This window comes from Vicia villosa, linkage group LG5, assembly GCF_029867415.1.
Source record: "Vicia villosa cultivar HV-30 ecotype Madison, WI linkage group LG5, Vvil1.0, whole genome shotgun sequence".
NCBI lineage: Eukaryota > Viridiplantae > Streptophyta > Magnoliopsida > Fabales > Fabaceae > Vicia > Vicia villosa.
In genome coordinates, this window is record NC_081184.1 from 160,089,866 (window position 1) to 160,113,955 (window position 24,090).

Sequence of the window (24,090 nt, forward strand, 5' to 3'; positions counted from 1 at the left end):
ACCCAAACTATGCTTGAATTATAATGTTGAATTCCTGATGTGGTGTTGCAAATCTTTGATGTGGTAGATCTTGAGATGTGGACTTACGAGGTTAACTCTCCAACGCCCAAGTCAATTAATAAGCTTCGAAAATAGTAAAATGAAGTAAGAAAAATATAAGTCTACCTTAGTCTTATGCATGTAAAAGTAGTTATACCCATGAATCCAGTAGTTGTTTGACTTCTTCGAAGTAATTAATAGATCTCCTTTAAAACACATGAATAATAAAACTCCGTATTAAAAAATATTCATCAAAATCTTACATTTTAAAGAAAAATCAATATAAAATCTAAACCAACTTGTAATTTCAAATTTTATATTAATTCTGCTTTAAAATTTAAAATTTTGATCATCATTATTTAATAGAGTTTTATAAACTTGTTGGATTCAAATAAAAGAAAATATCAACTAATAATTTTTATTTATTGTTTTTCTTTAAAAAAAACTTATAATGGTCATTATAATTAAAGATAAATCAATAAATACATTTTATTTTTTTTACATAAAATATAGAATTTGTTATAAACCAAAATTTAAAAAATTAAATTAAAATTTAAGTGCACATAACTATCATTTATGATTCATGTCATTGACATTATAATGTTCCGGAGAACTCGTGATTGTTTGAAGAGAAATGCTACTTGTACACCCAATTGTACACCTACACCATATTTTATACACCAAATATGTACTTATCAAATTTTTTAATAATTTTTTTATGTACTTTGGATTTGTCCAATGTTATAATAATTATATCTATACGGTGTACATGGTCTACGGTGTATCAAATTGGTGTAGCAATAGCATAGCTCTTGTTTGAAACATTACAAAATTGTCTTAAAGATGAATTTTCCACGTGTTGAAATTCGATGTTGATTATGACAACTTGAAAGTGTTGTATAGCAGCTGACAGCGAGGCTATGCCATTAGAAATCATTAATTCAACGTGTTCTATAGTGGAAGGAAATGTGCCACACACGATTAAGCATTCAAAATCAGAAAATGTAATTGAATCAGTTAAAACAAAAATTGAAATTGAGCATTTCGTATCAAACCTTCTTACGAGAACCGATGATCTTTGGTGACTCCTTTGGTGAGTTTTCAGTTTGTTCTTCATTTCCAAATCTAACTACTAGATTCAGTGGCGGAGCGAAATTTAAAAGTTTGGAGTGATAAATAAACTATAATTTATTTATAATTTAGATATTCAAATCATAGTATATATATGACAAAATGGATGTCGAATAATCAACATTATTATATAAGTAGATAAAAAAATAACATTATACACAAACTAAACCCTAAAAAAACCTGAATTTTGAGAGACACTCACGTATCACGTGCACAATTCAGTGAACTCACGTAGGAATGCGAAATCAAACTACCAAAAATGTAAAATGACAAGCACTGAATTTAGATTTTGAAAAAGGTGAATAAATTCAACCGCCAATGCAATAGCAAGTTCATTAACCAACAATACACTAACAAATTGCACCAAGCGACCACGACCATTTCTTTTCAAACAAGTTGAGACATCAAAATCGAAGACGAATAAGAAACTATCAATCCATCTCATACAGGCATTTGAAGAGCTAACAAAGATAATGTGAATCGATGAACGATTCATCGAGCACAATAACAACATAATTTGATTAGGCAGCCAGATCTAAATCAGTTTGAAACAAAACGAGAAACGGTAATTTGAGTCCAAACCAGAATTTAGGGGTGTTCATATGTTCGGGATAATTCGAACTTAGCTGAAATTCAAACCAAATCATAGTGTTTGGGTCAGACATTTTTTTAGTTCGGGAAAAAACTGAAACAAACCAATGAAATCTGATGTTAATTAGTTCGGACATCGGTTTTGCAAAATTCTACCCGCGAGCCCGTATACTTAAATCAATCATAATCTTTTTTAGCAACTGAAACATTTTCATTAAGCTGAATTGGCAACAACAGAAACAACTTGGACAATACTAGGAAGACACACCAACCAAATGTTAGATCCTACAGTTTTGGCCAAATTAGCCATGTGGTGAGCATCCACAGGAAAACGTCTGCTCAAGAACATAACTGAAGCAATTTTAAAACTACCTAGCAAAGACCTATTGTGGTTGTCGTTTTTTTTACCTCCCCGTTTCACTTGGGAGGACGGCACGCTAGACCCTTCACGCGAAATTTGGAAGGAGAATGCGCCCGGGGTGGGATGAATTTTATTTCAGTTCTTCCTACGATATCACACGAAATTCTGGAGTTCGGGGGGTCGGTTATACATAGGGAAGTGTTTAAACACCCTACATATCTGTAGTACTCTACAGGAACCTTAAGAGTTTGCTAAGTGTGGGGATTTCACCTAGACTAGAAATTCTGGAGTTCGGGGGGTCGGTTATACATAGGGAAGTGTTTAAACACCCTACATATCTGTAGTACTCTACAGGAACCTTCTCTGTGTCTTGTGTTTATTGCTAATGATTGGGAAAGTTTCTCCTTTGTGTTAGGAGAAGGAATTGAATTGATTTGAAAAAGACAGACAGACAAACAAACTGACTATTTTTGGTATTTTATTAGCTCGCTGAGATTCCTTGTGAACCTCATGCCTACATATCCCTAGTGGAAGTCAGAGCTTAATGTAGTTCGGGGAACTAGCTAGGGAAATTAATGATTTTTGGTGCCTTGCTTGAAGCTCAAGGTTGAAGCTTGAATTAAATCTCTGTTTACAATAAAGAGACATGAAATCATCTTTACAGAGAGGTATTTGTACTATTCCACCACAAACATTTAAAAGAGTGACAGAATAACTGAATTCATTTCATTCAAGAGGGGGACCTTACTTGTGTATGTGCAAGTATACCAGTCAAATGCCTCTTAAATGAAAGAAAGATGCTCATCCAAATTAGGGAAAGTTACCACATGTCTGGGTTTTACTGCCAGCTCATGCCTTTCAAAATCCTAAATGGGAGACTTGATTAAAATGAAATGTAATGTTTGTTTGTTTGAATGTGGTAGAGTAGTAAAAATATCTCTCTATAGAGATAAGCTATGTCTATCTACTGTATAAAAGATTTGACTTTAGCTGGCTTGCATGAGGCCCAAGCTTGAGGCTTTTTGATTGATTTATTGACTTATTGAAATGATAACTCTACTGGGGAAAATTTAAACTAAGGAGTTTTTTGGTGTTCTGTACAAAGCCCAGAATTGAGGCTGACTCTTTTGAGGGAATTTATCTTTTTAAAGGAATGAGTCTTTGAATTTAAAGGAGTGATTTTGGGGACTGACCCTTTCCAGGGGTTTTGACTCAGCTGGAGAAATTGTCTGTTAAAAGACTGATTTTATCATGTTCTTTGGAGGCTGACCCTTTCCAGGGGTTTTGACTCTTTTGGGGAAATTGTCTCCTAAGAGAATAAATCTTTGGTTTTGGAAGAATGATTTTGGAGGCTAACCCTTTCCAGGGGTTTTTATTGAAATGGATGGATGATGTGGAGGCTAACCCTTTCCAGGGGTTTTTGTTGAAATGAAAGGCAGAAAGATTATCTAGTAGAGACTTCTTGTTTAAAGCCCAAGATGAAGGCTGACTCTTGCTGAGGATAAGCAAACATGGATCCTAGACTCTGCTAAGGAAAATTGATGAGGATAAGGGTGACAGAGACTGTCCATGTCTCTCATTCCAAAAGGTGTACTCAATGTGAAATTGAGACAAACTTAGCTTGTTTAAAGTCTGGTTTTAATTGGAAGAAACTCACCAAGGTAGGCTAAAAGATAACTAAAGACCTATTCCTATGTTTATAAGAAACCTGATGGGTCCTTGTATACAAGCTCAAGAGGAAGCTGGAAATGCTTTTAAGAAGCCTGTGGGTCCTTGTACAAAGCCCAAGAGGAGGCTAGTCGAGGGTCCTTGTTATAGCACAAGAGAAAGCTATGTGGTTTTTGAAATTATTTTGGCTTTAAGCAAATGGGTAAGAGGTTTCACCGAGAATAATTCCTCTTTGGGTGGATGTGTCCTATTTTGGGTTCTAAGGTTTTTGCCAAGATGTTTCACCGGGAATAATTCATCTTGGGGGTTTGAACTACAGATCTCTAATTAGGAAAGAGCCTTCACCGGGAAGACATTCTCAATCCTAGGTCATATTCCTATAATATATATATATATATAGTTTAACTGTCCTAGGGTTTACACTCAAACGTAGTTCTAAACAAATATATGTACAGTTTATATTTGACAGTAATTTAAATAAAGACTGTAAATTGAAAGCTTGTAAAGCCTAACCTGGATGGAGTGGAGACCTTTGAAGAAGTATGTACAAAGCCTTACCAGTAATTTTTGTTGTTTTGATAACAGTTGAATATTTATGATAAACAGTTAAGAGTTTTGAAAACAGAAGAAGTGAAGATGGACAAAGGTCACATAGGTATCTGAAGAGTTTCACCGGGAATAATGCCCTTCAAATACCAAAAGAATGTTTTGAAAACAGAAAAGAGATTTTGAAAATACAGTTTTTGAAACACAAACTATGAAAAGAAAGAGGTGTTGGGACTTACACTCTATTAGAGGCCCACATAAAAATGATTTACTGTTTATGAAAACAGTTGAAAATTTTGAAATACTGTTGCGAAAATAGTTGATTAATGATTTGAAATGATTACTGTTATGAAAACAGTTTTACGAGTTTTAGGCTTACCTCGAAGAATGAGAAATTGGATTTCTGAGTTTAATGTGTTACCTTGATCCTCAAGTGATATGCTTGGAATAAATTAGGATCTCAACAGATATTAAGCATCCACACCAGCAAAATAGAACGTCGGATAAGCTCACAGCTTACAGCATTCCATGATCTTCCAGTAATTGTTTAAAGACTTCTACAGCAAATGGAAGACCAAACAAAACAGACAAAGCCACAAGACAACGGAGAAAGAATCTCGGAGTCTCGAATAAAGTGAGAAAATTCAAGTGATATGTGCAACAATATTCAAATAAAAATCTAAATGATTAACTACACAAAATAATATGAAAATATCAAATTTAAATGAAATTAATCTAAGGAAAGATATTTTTTGTGATTTTTATGAGAGAAGAAAATAATTAGAAACATAAACATAAATATGTATCTAATATATTTTTTGGTATTTTAACAAGTATTAGAAAATTAAACTAAAATCTATATTATAATAAAAATACTAATTTTTTTTATGCAAAACTTTTCTCAAAGAAAATAAAAGAAGAAATAGTTAATAAAAAGAACTTGGGCCTGAGGGGGGTGTAATTCGGATGGGAAGTGTGCAGGCCCAAATTGACTAAAGCTGAATGCAAAATAAAAAAAGAAAATATGCTGGGCCGGACCGGGTCGGGGTGACCCGGATCCACCCATGCTTCTTACCACAAGCTGGGTTGGGTTTGAGAACCCTAAACCAACAGAGGCAGCGCCTCATTTCTGTTCCTCTCTCAATCTCACGCAAAGAAAAAAAAATCAGTAAGAAACAAATTCTCTCTTCTCTCTCGACTTCGCTCAAAGTTATGAACAACAATGGCAACTCGTCTCACGGAGCAACAACAACGACGAAGCACTCTCTCTCGTTTCTCTCGGTGGCTCACAGTCTCTCTCGCGGTGCTCTCTCTTCCACGAAACAACAACAACAGCGACCAGCCCCTCTCTCGGTGAGACAAAGTCAGCAGTAAAAAAACCTCTCTCGGTTTCTCACTCAACTCGCGTAGAACAAATGACAACAGCAACTTCTCAGGGGAAGTTTTACGGCGGCCATGGGAGAGAAATCAGAAGCAAAATTCTAGGTGTATGTTTTTAATTTCGTTTTCAATTTTGTTTAACAGTATAGCAACAACAACTCATGCTATTTCTCATGTTTCTGGAAAATTTGTTCTAACAGGAACGAAACTATATTCATAGCAGCAATAATATTTTAAGAGTAAAAGTGGAATTGACTTACCTACGGCGAGGATATTTTCACCGGTTATTGTTGAGGTATGTTCCTAATTCCTTCTGCTGCTGCGAAATTGTTGTTAATTGTTGTTATTCTGAACCGAACTTCTGCTGCTACTGCTTCGGAAATGTTGTTGTGGTGCTGAACCGAATTGTTGCTGCTTCAGGTTGATGAAGATGATGCGCGAACAATTCGTAAACACGGGGCTGCAATTGGAGGAATGGCTTTGAACCTCCTTTCTTTTTTCTGGAAATTCGGGTGGTGTTGTTGAAGAACACCCTCGAATTGTTGTTGATTGTTGTAGAACAACTTTGAATTGTTGTTACTAACAACCTCTCTTTCTTTGAAATTGTTGTAGGCTTTTGATGAAGGTGATGCCACAACACCTCTTTGGACTTATGGGAGCGCCTTGAAGATGGAACTTCAAGTTGTTGGAAGCTTGAAGATGAAGATCTTCAAGAAAGGTATGAAGAACTACCTTTGCCTTCTTTCTTACTTTGTAACTAGAATACTCACCTCCAATAGAGATTCTCTTGGCTTGAGAATTTCTTCTTGCCAAGAGGTCTATTGAACAATATGAGCAATAGAGAGAAGAGAGAAAGCAAGAAGTTAAGTTACTTTGGTGTGACAAATACTATGGAGAGCCCTTCTATTTATAGGCAAAAATTAGGATATGTTAGGTATTATGTAACTTTGTAGTCAAGTTTGTGATTCTTGTAAGAAAGGAATATCCATAATGACATAAGCCAAAGATTCCTCTATGACATAAGCCATGTGAGAAAATTTTCATGTCATTTTATGATATCTCTAAGTTGTAGAAATTTATGACATAAAAATCTCCCTTTGACTTTCTTTGACTTTCTTTGACTTTTGACTTTTCCTTTTTCCCTTTTTTTTCGAAAAAGATGGCCTCCATGTGGGCTTTTGGGCTTTTTTTGAATTATTTATTTGACTTTTGCTAATTCCACCCTTTTTGTTTCTTTTTCATGTAAATGAGTATTATTGAAGAGAAAGCATGAAGAAACTTGAACTTGAAGAATGGAGATTTGAAGATTGAAGATTTCAAGAAACTTTGCATTTTCTTTTATTCTTGTAATCCAAATAGAATTCGTATGAACTTGTACTCTTGAAAATAAATGGAACTTTGAATGTTGTATCTTGTATTTTGAATGAAGTCCACTTTGTAATTCATTTGGAATTTAGAAATTGGTTCATGTAAAAAAGAACTCCACTTGTAATGCTTGAATTTCCTTTTAGAACTTTGGATGAAATTGTTATTCAAACATGAAGTTTGAATATTCTTGAGTGAACTTTGAATTTTGCAAATTTGAATGATCCATGGTAATTCTTGAATAGGAATGGTAGAATACCTTTGGGATAGTGAGAAACTTGAATTTCAAGTCTTGAAAAAGTGTTCTTGTACCATGGATTTTGAGATGATATTGGACTAAAATTCTTGAATTCATGGTCTTTGAACCATATTTGAAACAATCTTCCAACAATGGACTAAACATGATTTTTTTGCAACTTTGATGAAATTCCCATGAATTGTTTCAAACTTGTATCATCTTCCAAATAATCCATAAGAAACAATTTTCTTCACCATGATGAATCCATAGGCCAAAAGTCACGAAATAAATTCCGAACAATCCTCTTGAATCCACAAATTGGAAATGGCGCACTTCAAATGAAAAACTTCATGAACATGAAATTATCTTGCAATGAACGAGTGAATGAATGAAATCTTGATCACGGCTTCCAAACCGATCAAGAAACATTTTTTTGAAATTGACGTCAATGATGTGACATCTCAGGGGGTCAAAAATTAGGGTATGACACCTACAATCCAACGCAATATGATCAAGATTTGCTAGAGTGTATGCAATCCACACCATTGAAAGAGTCGAATTGAATGAGCACCTCTTCAAAACTCTAATCTTTCAGCAAGCTAAGGCATTATCTTATGGAAAGCATCTCCATTGTACAAGATTCAGCACAAAATATCTCCTTTGCGCAAGCTACAACAACAAGTTTATGCTCTTGGTCTTTGACAACGCAACCGAAAGTGATTCCCTCCCCTTTCATCGTGCCAGAATCCACCTGAACCACATAAACTCCTTTAGGGATAGACAAAACAAGAGGGGTTTGGCCTTGATTCTCCACGCTGGTAATCGGTTGGCTCTCTTTGGAAGCATCTGTCACACGTTGCAAAGCACCACATGTCACCCCTGCTAGATCCACCATCTTCTTGTTGTAAAGAACATCGCTTATAGCTATCTAGATCTTCCATGAGGTAGTGCTCAAAAGTTGAACACAAAGTTTCTCCTTGGAACTAATAACAGACAACAGCCAGTCCAAATCATAATTAATTAGTATAATATATATATATATATATATATATATATATATCTTTTTTTTATGAAAACTGGTACCCCCTCCGGCCTTATTTATAAGCAAAGATTCTTTTTTTAGGTTCATTGAATAATGAATGTATCTGGTCTTTTGTAAGGTATAAAGTATTCAAGTTCAATAAGAAAAAATTGAAATGATATTTGTGATATTCACAGCCTATATGGAAAAACGAAAAAAATTAAGGATTTTGTATTATTTTGGAAAATTGGTTGATGTAAATTAGAATTTTTTTTTTAAATTTTTTTTAAACATTTGTTTTTAATGTATCTGATCAATCTAACTGAAACCAACATGTTTATTGGTTTGGTTCGATTTGTGTTTTATTGTAAAAATTTGCAAATCCAATCCAAACCAATCCATATATTTGTGATCGGTTTGGGCATCGGGTTTTCTCAAAATCAAACCAAATCGACCCGCGAACACGCATACCAAAATCGACATACTTCCATGTGTATCCATAAACAACCATTGGCTTTTGTTGAAAGAAGAAAATATCACTAACGATAACGAAGATACCAGTTGTCGATTTGGTCACAACAAAAAATGGATGAGAACAAATCTGACCAACTCCCTGAAAATCAACAGCTGCGAGAATAACAGACCATTAAAACAGAGGAGAGAACTGACATTTTTGGGCCCCTTCCAAGAACCTTGATAACGCTTGAAGCTGTTGAAAAGAGACCACTAGTGTGGCGCCGACTACTCTGGAGCCCAGCCAAAAAATTACATCAATGAATGGAAATTTGAATTTGAGGGAGAGGAGAAGGGTGAGTGGATAGAGAAAAGTCAGAGAAGAAAGGGGTTATATACATGTGTGTATAAAGTTGAACATCAAATGATTTAACAATGTGTTTAAAAATATTTTAAAATAATATTTTATGGTCTTTGAGTTGCTTGAAATCATCAATAATAGACTCAAAATTAATATTTGTAGCAATTTCTCTTTCATATTAATTTCCATGTTATTTTTTAAAAGATCAACTTTCATTTTGCTTCTTAATCTTACTTTGATAATTTTTATTGCTAAAAAGACCTTTCAAAAGTGGTGGTAGATACAAAGAGTGTCGAGACAAAGTAGAGCGGTTTATCAATCAAGTAGTAAATTTTCTTAATTTTTTTAGTTACAATTAAAGATGAACATAAGTTTTGAATAGTTGATAAAAACTTTAATCTTGGTGTTTGACAAATGTCAGTAGTAAAATGTCCAAGTTAAAATTGTAAATTAATCCTCTCTTCCTCATTGAAATTCATAGGACAATAGTTTTCAATTAGAAGGCAGATAATATCAAAGTTAAAAGTCTTATAACAATCTTTGGGAGCCAAATCACAACTTAAACTATGTTTGATTTCACATTAAATCATTAATCATGTTAAATTTTTCATGTTTATGTAGAAGCTTGATTTTGTTGCTTCTGAGAAATCACATTTACAACATGCTAGACATGAGTTTGGAGGCTTAAACGCCAAACCAAACACTCACTTAGAGCTAATTGAAGGAAATTTCTATATTTATATATTTTTTAATTATTATTCTTCTATTTTATTCATATAAAATTAACAAAAATTCAAATTCATTTCGACCACTCTTCCTAACTCTCACTAACATATCCACTAAGGTCAAATACCCACACAACACATATACATTCTCCAAATAATTAACTAAAAGCATATAAATTTATTTAAATAACTAAATAAAATGCAACTAAATTTAATTAAATAATTGAATTGAATTTGGGGTGCTACAGATTTGGTGTTAAATGAGGTGGAGAGACATCTCCTTTACATAGGAGACGAGAGAACCAAAAAAGAAAATGATTCATGGGAAAATTCAATGTCCCAATCGATTGGATGAATAAAATAATAGATTATTCTGGTCCATTTTGGAAAGTTTGGATAGAGAGCCGTTCCTTTTAAAATCATTTTTTTAGCAACCCAATGGATTGGAACCTTAAGCCATTTAATTGTAAAGAACCTGAAGGTATCCTAATCAACTAGATCGACTTGAAAACATTTTTAAGAGATTTTTATAGTTAAAAAAGAGACTTTAAGAGAGAGATAGATAGATAGATAGATAGATAGATAGATAGATAGATAGATAGAGAGAGAGAGAGAGAGAGAGAGAGAGAGAGAGAGTTTCCTTAGTATCTTAGGAGTTAATACCATACTTTCACAAAACTCTAGTCACTCACACTGCCACGACCAGACGAGCTTTTACATTTCCTTTCTTTCACAACTCTGAGACCTTCAAGATACTTTGTCAGATACATCGATCATATAACACTTCAATGGAATCTTGATTCTCCTTCTAGATGAGGCTTGAGATGTTCTTAAGTTTGGTCACCGTCATCATAGACTTGAAAAGTCATTACCATTGACTTTGGCAGTCATCTGCGTTTGTCATCATCAAAATGGTAAGGTGATGCTTCTTGAATCCGATTCTTCCTCTTTTGGAGAAACCTCTGCAGTGATTTTTTCATGGAAAGAGAAGTTCCAGGACTATACAAATTAGTACTAAATACTGCTGGTGAAGATGTCTCTGATAACGATCCAGTTGGTGTCCTCACTCTTTCCTCCATTTCTTTACTTGCTAGCATTAAAATAGACCTGGCCTGCATCCAATTCATATTACTGTTGTAAGTATTTGTGGGTAAATATTTTCGGTAATATATCGTATCCATAGGGATTGGTTAATATCACTGCCGTTCTATAGTTGTTTATTTTGAGTTAAGAAATTTGGTTTGGTTTGTTTTATACTAATAATAATATCAAAAGCAAATAATAAAATAAAAGCAAGTAAAGGACTTTGTGTTAACAATTAAAGAAAGATGTTGAGTCTTTAGGGTTCATCAACCTAATCCTATACAATTATCAATTAATTCTCAATAGAACAATCCTTTGAATCATTATCTTCACTTATCCTCAAATAAGATTCCATGTCTGCAAATCAAATTAGATAACTTTTACCGGTATGAGATTCGATCTCTCCAAATCACAATAACGATAATAGTAATTAAGAACGATAATTATGAAAACCCAATTACAATTCCATCTCTGCAAATTGCAATTGAATCAATATAGTAACCTAGGGCAAAAGTTAAATCCTTTCTTTCGATCAAAGATTCAACAATGATGTAAATTAAAAGCAAGGTTTCTTATTGATAATAAATTCAAACAATTGTTCACAGGAATTAATCAATGGTAATGTATATTCATAGGTTAACTACTACCTTAGACTCAACAAGAGGGATTTAGCTCTCCATAAACATGAAGAACATACAAGAATCAATGGAGGAATTCATCTTCATCAATAGAATGTCTTCAATTGGTAAAGAATCCACCTTCAATTGTTGTTCTCAGCTTCAGAATCAGATAGCTCTCCTAATTTCGCTCCCACAAAAAAGTATCCCTTACCACTTGGAAAACTAGGGCTTTAAAACAGAACTTTTGGGCTTTTAACGCCGAGGCCGCGGCGCGGCAACGGGCTGGCGCGGCGCGCCCCTCAAACAGAAGTATTTTCGCGGCGCGCCTAGGAACTCTCGCGGCGCGCCCTTTGTACTTTCCATCTTTTTCTTCAGCCTTTGAGACTTCCAGCTTTCTTTCCTCCTCATGTTCTTCTTAAGTTCTTATTCAGCTCAAAACCTGCAACCATAACACCCACAAGTGATTCGATTTGCTTTACGCACGAACTAAACTTATTCAGTTCAATTCTTAATAAAAACCTATGGATTCATCACATTTTTGCATTGGTTTAGAGAAGAAATCACTTATATTAACACATGAATTTACCATTAATTTACTCCTAACAAACTCTCCCCAACTTAGAGTTTTGTTTGTCCCTAAACAAAATTACTTACCTCCAGCAAAGTTTACCGACAATCAAGCAACAAGTTTTTCAAAAAAGTTTTTCTCTAGTGGTTCAATCCAGTAACTAAGTCAAATACTCCTCTTCTACCTGCAAACTCAGAATATACACATGAAACAAACGTTGAAAGCAAATTACCTCCAGAAGTTCAAAACACTACACAATTGTAATTGAATCAGCACTAATCACTCTCATCAAAAAGTATGATGAATAAAAGAGGGGTTAAACACTCATCCAAACAATTAAATCAACAAGGATCCATATCATACGTTCACCAAATTGCTCGCATCAAGTCTTGTGGAATCTGAGAATCAGAAGGTCTTTCTATGGTTGTAATGTGGTTTAGATTCAAAGAAAAGAAGATAATCAAGGGTTGTTCCTAATATAGGGAAGCATCCAATTCATAACTTATTTCTTTTTCTCTAAAACTCTACTTCCTTTACCTGTCCATCTTTTTTCATTCGTAGCTTGGTTTTTCTTCTTCACTTTTTTTCAGCAACCGTTATATTCTAACGTTGTTACTTCTCTTTTTTCTCAAGCTACGACTTCTTTTATCTTTCACCGATTACCATAAGTACTTACTCTTCTTTTGAATGTGACTCTCCCCAACTTGGAGATCAACCTGTATTCAGATTATATGAATGCTCCCCTACTTTCTAAAAAGGTCAAAGAGAAAACACATCACCAAATTTTATGGTTGATGGTCCAAAACAAAACTTTTTATTGAGATCAAACTCACCAGGTATTTCCTTGGTGCATATTATGATACTTACCTTGACCTCAGGCTCAAAGAATGGTTAGCAAAGGATCACACTCTCACAGAAGCAAATAAGTTTTTTCATTGGAATAGGCTAAAAGAACTCTCAGATTCAAACAAGTGCCTCAATCACTTTCACAGATTTCCACAAACGATGCAACAAACGGTTTAGCATGATACAAACACGTCAAAATAATTGATGGTCTCCTGCATATAGTAAACAATGGAAAGCTTTCCTCACAATGGTTAAGGCTAAGCCGATCCAACAAACAATGTACCATAAAGAACTTCTGACAGTATTTACTAACACCTTAAGTTTCATTGCACACATTAAGAGTTTGAGTTCAAAAATTCATACCTGCTTTGTTACTTATTGAAAAAGAAAGTGAAAGTGAAAATTTTTTTTGAACATTCACTTCCTACCACTTTTCATACATGTTGCTTCCTTGTTGATACTTCGCTTGAGATTCTCGCTTTGTTATGGGACTACTTACTCTAACTGGGAGTACATAACAGACATAAAAACATAAAATTGAACATAAAAATGCAAAGAGTAAATCCACCCCCAAACTTAAACTAAACATTGACCTCAATGTTTCGTAACAAGCCCGAGAGGGTTGACTCACAGAGGGTATTACAATATTACTTGCCTCTTCCTAGCTTTCACCAGAAAGGTTCCCTTATTATTTCCTGAAATAAAAATAGACAAAAATAAAACATTAGAAGTGTGGGTTACCTCCCACAAAGTGCTTCGTTTAACGTCGCATGGCTCGACGGTCCATTACCCCTTGTTTTATGGAGGGTATTTCCTTTTCCAACACTCGCTACTTTGTACTTCCATACCCACAAACTCATGAAGATAAAAAGCATGGATAACTTTTCTCTTCACTTTATCTTCCCCATTCTTATCACTCTCCTTAGCCCTCTTTTGACTTTTGACATCATCATAATTTGGTTTCATTGGAGAAGATATGTTAGAGACTTTTTCTTGGAGGTTTTTGAGATTTTTGTTTTTTTGTGCACCTTCCGGTATACCAGTTGAATTTTTCTCATTTACCCCTGACCTGTGTTTCTTGACTCCCAGCATCTTCAAGGTTACTTCTTCATCAAATGATTTTAGCGTTAGCGTCCCCTTTTCAATGTCAAGATTACAGCGTCCTGTCGACAAAAAGGGTCTCCCAAGAAGGATCGGAGTTTCTTCATCTTCCAGAATGTCCATGATGTGGAAGTCAACAGGGAAAACAAACTTATCAACTTCTACTAGTACATCTTCCGCTACTCCATAAGATTTCTTAATAGTGTGATCGGCGAACCGTAATTGCGACTTACTTTCACTAATCTTATCTAATTCAAGCCTTTTGAAAATGGATAACGGCATTAGACTCACACTAGAGCCAGAATCGAGAAGTACCTTTTTAAATGATATATTCTTGATAGTGCATGGTATCGCCACCGCCCCAGGGTCTCTTCTCTTAATTGGGATTTTTCTTGCTGCAGCGACTATACTACATTTTTCGATTGCCATTTTTGGTTCTCCCTCTAGTGATCTTTTTTTCGCCGATACCTCCTTCATAAATTTCTTATACACAGGTACGTGTTCCAGTGCTTCAAAGAAAGGTAAATTCACTTCTAACTTTTTGAACAAGGACGTAAATTTCCGAACGTCTTTCTCTTTTGAATCCTTCTTTGTTACTCGCAAAGGGAGGGCTGGTTTAATCACCTGTTCAACATCTTTCTTATTTTTTTCTTCAACTGGTTTCATTGGTAGATTTACAACTTCTGGCTCTTTTAGGTCCTCTCTTATTTCCAGATCTACCTCCATCGCCATAGGGTCACCTATCTCTTCTTTCTCTTTTTCCGATTCTGAACCCCTTTGACTCCTTGTTGTAACAGCATTAATTTTCTCCTGGTCTTGCGGTTTTTTTTCGGTTGAGTTTGGTAAGGCTCCTTGTGCCTGTAGAGTAAGTTGATGTGTTATTTGCCCCACTTGAGTTTGCAGGTTTTTAATTGCCGCTTCCTGGTTCTTCTGATTTATTACTGATGTTTGAATGAACTGATTCACTGTCTCCTCCAACTTGGATTGTCCTCCTTGCTGTTGTTGTGGTGGTTGAGTGTATGGTTGGAATGCTTGTTGTTGATACCCTTGATTCGGTGGCCTTTGTTGGTACCCTTGATTGTTATATCTTGGTGGATAACCTTGTTGGTATGGCTGGTTCTGATATTGATTCTGCCTTTGTCCTTGGTTATTGTTCATGTAATTCACTTCTTCTTCTTGCACTGGTGGACAGAATCCTGTTTGATGATCTCCCTTGCACAATTCGCACTTAGCAACTTGATATGAATTAGATACCCAGTTCAGCTCCTTGATCTGTTGTGGTAATTTAGACATTTGTTGTGTCAAAAGTTCCACTTGTGAAGTTAGCAATTTGTTCTGAGCAAGTAGAGCATCACTGTTGTTCAACTCTAACATACCGGGTTTCTTATCTCTTACTGTTCGATCATGATTGCCTTGACGATCATTTAGAGCCATTCGCTCTATTATCTGAGTAGCTTCTTCAGGTGTTTTGGACATGAGAGAACCACCAGCTGTGGCGTCCAAAAGTGTCTTGTTTGTAGCTGTGAGACCGTTACGGAACATATGGATTTGGTCAACGTCTGAAAAACCGTGTCCTTTGCACTTTCTCAACATAGCTTTATACCTTTCCCATGCTTCATTCAAAGATTCATTACTACCTTGAGAAAATACTGCTATTGCTGTTTTTGCTTCGAAGAATCGGTTTTGAGAGTAAAACCTTTCCAGAAATTTTTCTTCCAATGTGTTCCAATTTGTCATCACTACCTCGGGTTGATCCAGATACCAATCCTTTGCCTTAGATAGCAAAGAGTGTGGGAACAACCTCTTAAATAATGCTTCCTCATCAGCTTGAGCGACACCCGTAGTACCCGCTAACTCATAGAATCGAGTAAGATGCGTGTACGGGTCTTCATGGTCCAATCCGGCGAAAGGACTTGCACAAATCAATTGTATGATACCGGTCTTCAGTTCTGTCGGTCGCCCGTTGGCGGCAGTTCTCGCGAACTGAGGATTGAGTCTTGGACTATTAGCACATGGACCATTAGCAGCCATGTTGCCAACAGTAGGTTGTATAAAAACTTCCGGTTCTTCCTCCGTGAATAGTTCGTGAAAGAAGAATCCTTCTTGCGACTCGTCAATGGTTTCAAGTTGTTGTGACGATGTCGCGGTTGCGTTGTCTCTTGCTTTTGCTATGTTCGCTCTTTTTCGTGCTTTGCTATTTAACCTCCTAGCGGTCCTTTCGATCTCGGGATCAAAAAGAAGTTAATCGCTAGAAACTTTGCTGCGCATACACAATCTTCTGCAAAACTAGCAAACACGTGAAACAACCAAATAGAGAAAATAAAAATTAAAACTCAAAATAAGAACTATTGCAATGCATGCAATATTGACACCAATCCCCGGCAACGGCGCCAATTTGTTGAAAGTATTTGTGGGTAAATATTTTCGGTAATATATCGTATCCACAGGGATTGGTTAATATCACTGCCGTTCTATAGTTGTTTATTTTGAGTTAAGAAATTTGGTTTGGTTTGTTTTATACTAATAATAATATCAAAAGCAAATAATAAAATAAAAGCAAGTAAAGGACTTTGTGTTAACAATTAAAGAAAGATGTTGAGTCTTTAGGGTTCATCAACCTAATCCTATACAATTATCAATTAATTCTCAATAGAACAATCCTTTGAATCATTATCTTCACTTATCCTCAAATAAGATTCCATGTCTGCAAATCAAATTAGATAACTTTTACCGGTATGAGATTCGATCTCTCCAAATCACAATAACGATAATAGTAATTAAGAACGATAATTATGAAAACCCAATTACAATTCCATCTCTGCAAATTGCAATTGAATCAATATAGTAACCTAGGGCAAAAGTTAAATCCTTTCTTTCGATCAAAGATTCAACAATGATGTAAATTAAAAGCAAGGTTTCTTATTGATAATAAATTCAAACAATTGTTCACAGGAATTAATCAATGGTAATGTATATTCATAGGTTAACTACTACCTTAGACTCAACAAGAGGGATTTAGCTCTCCATAAACATGAAGAACATACAAGAATCAATGGAGGAATTCATCTTCATCAATAGAATGTCTTCAATTGGTAAAGAATCCACCTTCAATTGTTGTTCTCAGCTTCAGAATCAGATAGCTCTCCTAATTTCGCTCCCACAAAAAAGTATCCCTTACCACTTGGAAAACTAGGGCTTTAAAACAGAACTTTTGGGCTTTTAACGCCGAGGCCGCGGCGCGGCAACGGGCTGGCGCGGCGCGCCCCTCAAACAGAAGTATTTTCGCGGCGCGCCTAGGAACTCTCGCGGCGCGCCCTTTGTACTTTCCATCTTTTTCTTCAGCCTTTGAGACTTCCAGCTTTCTTTCCTCCTCATGTTCTTCTTAAGTTCTTATTCAGCTCAAAACCTGCAACCATAACACCCACAAGTGATTCGATTTGCTTTACGCACGAACTAAACTTATTCAGTTCAATTCTTAATAAAAACCTATGGATTCATCACATTTTTGCATTGGTTTAGATAAGAAATCACTTATATTAACACATGAATTTACCATTAATTTACTCCTAACAATTACCCCACTTAATTCCTATTTTAATTCAAATAATAATTGTTTATGAGTCTTGTGATCATATTACAACACGTGAAAACTCATTTGCTAAATTATACTTATCCAAAAAAAAAATTGCTACAATAATAGTGGGTCAAGCTATAACCTAATGATGATGATATTATTTATTATTGAGAAATACATGGACAAAATAAAGTTGTGTCCAATTTTTTAGGTCAACAAATGTGTGTGCAATGCATATGTAAATTTGGCCAACTATCACTTACAACAAGGACACTTCAGATATAGACCTCCACTTACTGCTTTTTAAATCTTGTTTATCTTGAAATTGCTTATCAACAATTTGTTTTTATTTCCAATAAGGTCTTTGTCCTTTATTACTATTACTAAGATTATTATTTTTCTCTCACTGGTATTTTAGGGTATATATCCAAAGATGTTACAAGGTCTATGAAAGGTTAATTAAGATTTTAAAAAAAGTCCGCAATCATGGAAAGACTTTTGTGATTTTAATTGGTATAGGTGTTACGACATTGATTAGGGGTGTACATGAGTAGGTGTATGAGTTGATTTTGACAAAACTCAATATCCAATTCATATAAGACATTCTGGTTTGAGTGAGGTAAAATAACCACCCGCTACATCAATTGACTGATTTGCGCAAATCCACTAATTTTCGGGTCGGGTTGGATTGGATAGTGAGTTGCTCAAATAATTTTTTTGTTTTATTAATATTAAATTACTAAATAATGAGTATCATATTTTTTCATAAAAATTATTCAACATTTCCTATCTTCTTTAAAAAAAATTAGATAACCTATTTTTACTATTTTTAACATTATAAAATAATAAATAAATGATAATGGTAAAGATTTTCATAAAATACTATCAACAAACTAAATCTGTATGACATAAAATCGTATTAACATCAAAATAACTAAAGAGTGAAATATCCAAAATTAGTTAAAATCATAATTCACTAAAATAGTAAATATTCAAAAGAATAAGGGTCCGTTTGTTTTGGCTTTTTTAAAAAAATGATTTTTATAGTGTTACCAAATTTTGTGAAAAAAATTTTTACAAAGAAATTTTTTATAAAAACTTCAAATGAAAATTTTGTTTGAATAGTTATTCTTAAAATTTGATTTTAGGTATTTCATCTATTTATGGAAAAAATTAATCTATTTATTGGAAAAAAAAATTAGATATCAAAATTTCAAAAAATCACTTAATTTTGAAGCTATTTCAAATAGATTTTCATAAAAATCATTTTTGAAATACAACCTTTTGAAAAAAATTATGATTTTTACTAAGTTTTGATCTTCAATTATGTATATTTATGTTATAGGATGTTAAATTAAATGTTTCATTTTAGAAAAAACGAATATAAAAAACTTGTAATATTTTGAAAAACAATTTTAGAACATCTATTTAAAAATACAAAGAAAAGATTCATTTTTTAAAGCTGAAACAAACTGACCCTAAATTGCAACAAATAAGTTATTATTCATCAAAATCATTTAAATTATTGAAAATAATGTTTGATTAGTGGATCAGTGAGTTTTTTGATTGAGTCTAGTTTTATCCGAAACCCAAATTTTTTAGTGGGTTTTTTAGTTTTTAAATTCATATCCACCAAATTACCCAATCCAACCCATTTCTATGAATATTTTTGTGTGAATTTGACTGAATTTTGTGGGTTGACCCAACTCATGTACACCTCTGACACTTATTACAGTTGTTGTAGTGTAAATTAACCACAACTTAAGAGTATCACGATTCCGCGATATAGTTGGGACCATTTTTTAAAATCTTAATTTGATGATATGAACTTTGTGGTTGCTTAGAGTAGAAACCTGGTGGTTAATTTAAATAAAGAAAAAAACAGTATTCAACGAAAGTCACAGACCTGATTCTCAGTAGTGGCATCAGAAACGCAAACCTTGCCATCATACACAATGGTCAAAGGCCGGTACTGCTGCTGCTGATCTTGCGCTTCTTCTTCCATTCTGCATTAAACAAAAACCTAATTAACAACAGAATGAATTCATAAACTGAAACAAGAAAAAAAGAGATTGAAAAGATTGTTACAGATTGGAAGTAATGGAAGGAGTGAAAAGACGAAGTTCAAGATTCAAATTCTTCTTCATGTTGTGGACAGAGAGAAAGATTTAAGAAAGCCTTAGAGCTATGACTACTATGCTATATGAAGAAAAGAGATAGAGTGAGTAATTGATAACAAAACAAACACGTAAAGCACAAGATAAATGAAAACATCGGCGCTGTTTTTTTCTACTTTAATTTAACCACGTGTTTTACGTGATATGGTTTATTAATAGTGACGCTGCGTATTCCAAGATAAAAATAATCACATGCTATGAATGGTACCCCTTTGAAATTGTGAGCGACTTTAATCGCGCCAATTCGAAATACTAGTAGTACATGTGATGTCTATGTTTGGCGCTAGCACCTGCACAATGTTTTAAATAAATTAAAATTAAATATATGGATGTGTAAAGGTTGTCAACCTAGGGCTACGAAGCCTACGAGTATTTTAAAATGTGTTATGGCCGGCCACCACATGTCCACTGCAAAACATATCAGTAGGGTCAGGATCCTCTCTATTTTATTATTATAGTTTTAGGATAAAGCTAACATGTGCCCCAAGGGCACATGTTAAGAAACCTAAATATAGTAAATTTGTATTGGAAAACGTAGTAAAAACATTAATTATAAACTTTTTATGAAAACAATGCACAATTTCTAAGAAATTTTTTCTATATTTAGCTCTTAACATGTGCAGGGCACATGTTAGCATGACCCGTAGTTTTATACTATGTAAATAGCACGTATTTTCATGACATATGATATTTATTTCACATTTATTTAATTTTATTTACTCAAAACTATAGTAATGGAGTCTTCTATTTCTTTTTCAAAATGGAGACGATCTCAACCCCTATGAGTAGGGGTGGCAAAATGGATGGATTGGATTGTTAATGGATGGATCAAAACAATTCATTAATCCATTAACATTCCACTAAATAATCTTTAAAAAATTCAATCCAATCCTTTCATTAAAGATAAAATTTAATTCAATCCATCCATTAACATATTTTTAATGGATGGATATCCATCCATCCACTAAACTAATTAAAATATTTTAATTATTTTATAAATTTTTGAAAATCTGTTTTTTTTTTTTTTAATTTCTTTAAAATAGTTTTTTCTTAACTGCATATTTTTTTAAGGGTTAAATAAGTTTTTGGTCCCTATAAATATTGCAGTTTCATTTTTAGTCCCTCCCTACCTTTAGGCAACGGTTTTAGTTGGTTTTGGCAACGGTTTTCTTGTAAAAACCGTTGCCTAAAGGCAGTGAGGGACTAAAAATGAAAACTGGAATATTTATAGGGACCAAAAACTTATTTAACCCTTTTTTTAATTAATCTTTCAGTACACTTTTTATTAATTTTACAATGCACATTCTTTAATCTCATGGATTGATAAAATCTTTTTTTCTGCCCCACTACTCACAGTTTAAATTGAATCCGGGTCTAACGCATATTTAATACTTAAAATTTAAATTGTACTGTATTGATTAAATTAAAATATCTTGAAAATCTATTAAATATATTTTTATTTCGTTTGCAAATAAAAAGAGATTTGTTATAAGAAACTTAAAAATATATATATATGAGAGATTTATAAATTTTTTTTAAAATTAATTAACTTTTTTTTTTGTTGACAAAAACCCATATTTATTATTTAACTATAAAAACTATCAATTAGTTTTAAAATAAAATATTAGATAATCCAATGAATTTTTAAACTTTGTTGGATGGATTAGATCCATCCAACACTTTAAATGGATGGATTGGATTCAATCCATCAACTATTCTTTTTTATAATAGATGGATTGGATGGATAATTTAGTGGATGGATTGAATGGATTTTACTCTAATGGATTTCATTGCCACCCTTAACTATGTGTACAATCTAACATTGTTCTAATCATAATTTGCTCTACTTATTTTCAATGTTGCGGTATTAACTTTGCATGTTTATTTTCGCTTAACTACATCGGAGATTTGCATCACCACATAAAAAATTTATACAATAAATATGATTCCCGAACAACACAACTTTACCATATGTGGGAATCAACTTCTGATTCATACAAATTTTTAAGATTTAATGTCTTCTGATTCGATCATATCTCTCCCCATTTAATTATATATCTTTTAATTTAAACCTCATATGCTTTAACAATTACACTAAGATGGAAAGAGCTTTGAATCTCATTTTCAAGAATACTTCAAAATCTTCCAATTTATGATCACCTTCAGCCTTCGTCATAGGTACAATCAGTGGAAATCTATTTAAGAAGGAAGAATCTCCTTCGTAAGGTTCTCTGAAATAAGGGTTGTTAGAACTAATAAGAAGTGCATAGACTCCCAAATTTTCGTGCAAGTATCTTTTTGGTGGCTTGGTTGATTTGTGCTTTTTGTCCCATACAAGAATATGACCATGTACTCCACTTGAAATTTCAGGTTCGTAGTCAATTTTAGTATTAGTGTCTGGGTCCTTTCGTGGTCAATTTCAACACTCACCTGAATCACTTGTTTGTTGGAAGCTCATCCTTCAGATGTTTATACATTTGTTGCAACTGAATGCTTCAACATTACCTACTCATAAAAAGCAACATCTTTTATGATTACCATATTCTTTTTAGTCGAATCTCATAACTTGAACCGCTTCACGTCTTTTATGTAACCGATAAAGACACACATATCTTCGACTTTGGATCAAGTTGAGGTCGATTTTCATTTGATATATGCACATAAGATAGATATTAAAAAAATCAATAAGTTTTCAAGATCAATAGAATTACATGTCCACACTTCTTTGCAACCTTCCCTTTCAGTGAACTCATGGCAACTTGTTAATAAGATAATACGTCATTTTAACTGTTTTTGCCTAGAAATCTTTTGATAGTCGAGCATTTAACTAGAGACATCTTTCCCTTTCACTTAGAGACCTATTCATTTTTCTTGCCATACCAATTTATTGATGTATTTTACGAATTGGAAAATGTCTTTGAATATTGTGTTATGCACAAAATCTCTTGAAATTCTAATTATTGTACTCTCTCATTATCTGACTACAAATACTTAATTTTTTGCCTGTTTGATTCTCTACCTTTGCCTTCCACAACTTGAATTTGGTAAAGACTTCATATTTCAGCTTCAAGAAATACACTAAACCTCACAAGAAAAATCATAAGTTAAAAGTAAAAAAAAACTTGGAATCACCAATGAAAACCTCTTTGGTAGACCCCCCCCCCCCCCCCCCCACACATATGAATGCACATACTATAAATTTCCCTGTATTTTGTACATTTTGGTCTTGAACCAAACACGACACTATTAGTCACTTAATGACTATTTTGTATTGAGAACAATTTTGTACTCAAACTATGTTGTTAAGTGGGCAAATCAAAAGAAAACAAATTATAATTTTGGAGAAGTCAAATGTGGACAAACCAGACTTTGAATAAAAGATAAAAAAGAATATCATAGCAAGAAAAGAGCAAAGTGTTTAGTGAACTTCAAGAACAACTACAAAGAGAGAAACACTTAGAGCTTTATATTTCAAATCATATAAGTGTAATCTTTTGATCTTCAATTTTGTGTAATCTTCTTATTGTGTAAGAAAATCTATAAACACACAATCCATGTATTTAACCTTTTAGTTAATGTCCTTAAGTGACTAATTGTTAGTCAAATCTCGAGAAGTCATTAACAGGTAATCTTTGAGTTGTATTTCCATGAGGGACTAGGTTATAGTTAGAATTCTTGAGAAGTATTTGACTGTGTGTCATTGAGGTTGTAATCAATTCATTGATTAGTGGATTAAGTCTTTATTGAGAAGACAAAATCACCTTGGCAGGTGGATTAGACTAACCAAGTTAAAGGGGAGCCAGAATAAAAATATTTGTGTTCTTTTATCATTGGTTGCATCTTTATTGTTTGTGTTCTTGGGTGAGCAACAATTCTCAATCTTAAAACCCAACTCAAACCTCCCTTTCTTGTATTTTTCCACACCTTCAGTTCCATCATCCCACACTCACTAAGATGACCCATACACATATGCCAGAGTTTAGTTGCATCATTATCAGACTCAACTGATGCAATATCACCTACAACAATGTTCCTCAACATTTTGTAGATGCTACATGCAATCCTCCTCGCTCTCATCACAATTAGTGCACTCTTGATAACTTTTATAATGTCCCTATCTCTATCAGACCTGTAAGAGAAACCATTTGCTCATAGAGTACCCAGGGAAATCAAGCTCTTCCTTTATTATGAATCATATCTAACGTTGTTCAATGTTTACACCTGCACCATCATCCATGGAAA

At 33.8% G+C, this 24,090-nt stretch overlaps 1 protein-coding gene and 1 pseudogene across 4 annotated transcripts; one reads left to right on the forward strand and one right to left on the reverse strand.

Annotated features, from left to right (window-relative positions):
* Nucleotides 1–5,450: 5,450 nt before the first annotated feature.
* On the forward strand, nt 5,451–7,159 carry LOC131603544 (uncharacterized). Of its 4 annotated transcripts, XM_058875897.1 has the most exons (5): nt 5,451–5,823; nt 5,917–6,011; nt 6,137–6,186; nt 6,327–6,434; nt 6,968–7,159. In XM_058875897.1, the coding sequence occupies exons 1-5, from the start codon at nt 5,752–5,754 to the stop codon at nt 6,997–6,999; spliced, it is 357 nt and encodes a 118-aa protein (XP_058731880.1). In that variant the 5' UTR covers nt 5,451–5,751; the 3' UTR covers nt 7,000–7,159. The 4 variants fall into 4 exon arrangements, 2 of the variants coding, with proteins under 2 accessions (XP_058731880.1, XP_058731879.1); XR_009284448.1 differs by having other exon boundaries at nt 5,451–5,821; nt 6,137–6,434; XM_058875896.1 differs by having other exon boundaries at nt 6,327–7,159.
* Nucleotides 7,160–10,766: 3,607 nt separating this feature from the next.
* On the reverse strand, nt 10,767–19,818 carry LOC131605863 (protein TIFY 5A-like; annotated as a pseudogene).
* Between the last annotated feature and the right edge of the window lie 4,272 nt (nt 19,819–24,090).

Coding starts and splice junctions, on each gene's coding strand:
- LOC131603544 (XM_058875896.1), top strand. CDS start 5,752: ATGACAACAGCAACTTCTCAGGGGAAGTTTTACGGCGGCCATGGGAGA. Junction 5,824..5,916: donor TCAGAAGCAAAATTCTAGGT/GTATGTTTTTAA, acceptor TTGTTCTAACAG/GAACGAAACTATATTCATAG. Junction 6,187..6,326: donor AAACACGGGGCTGCAATTGG/AGGAATGGCTTT, acceptor TGAAATTGTTGT/AGGCTTTTGATGAAGGTGAT.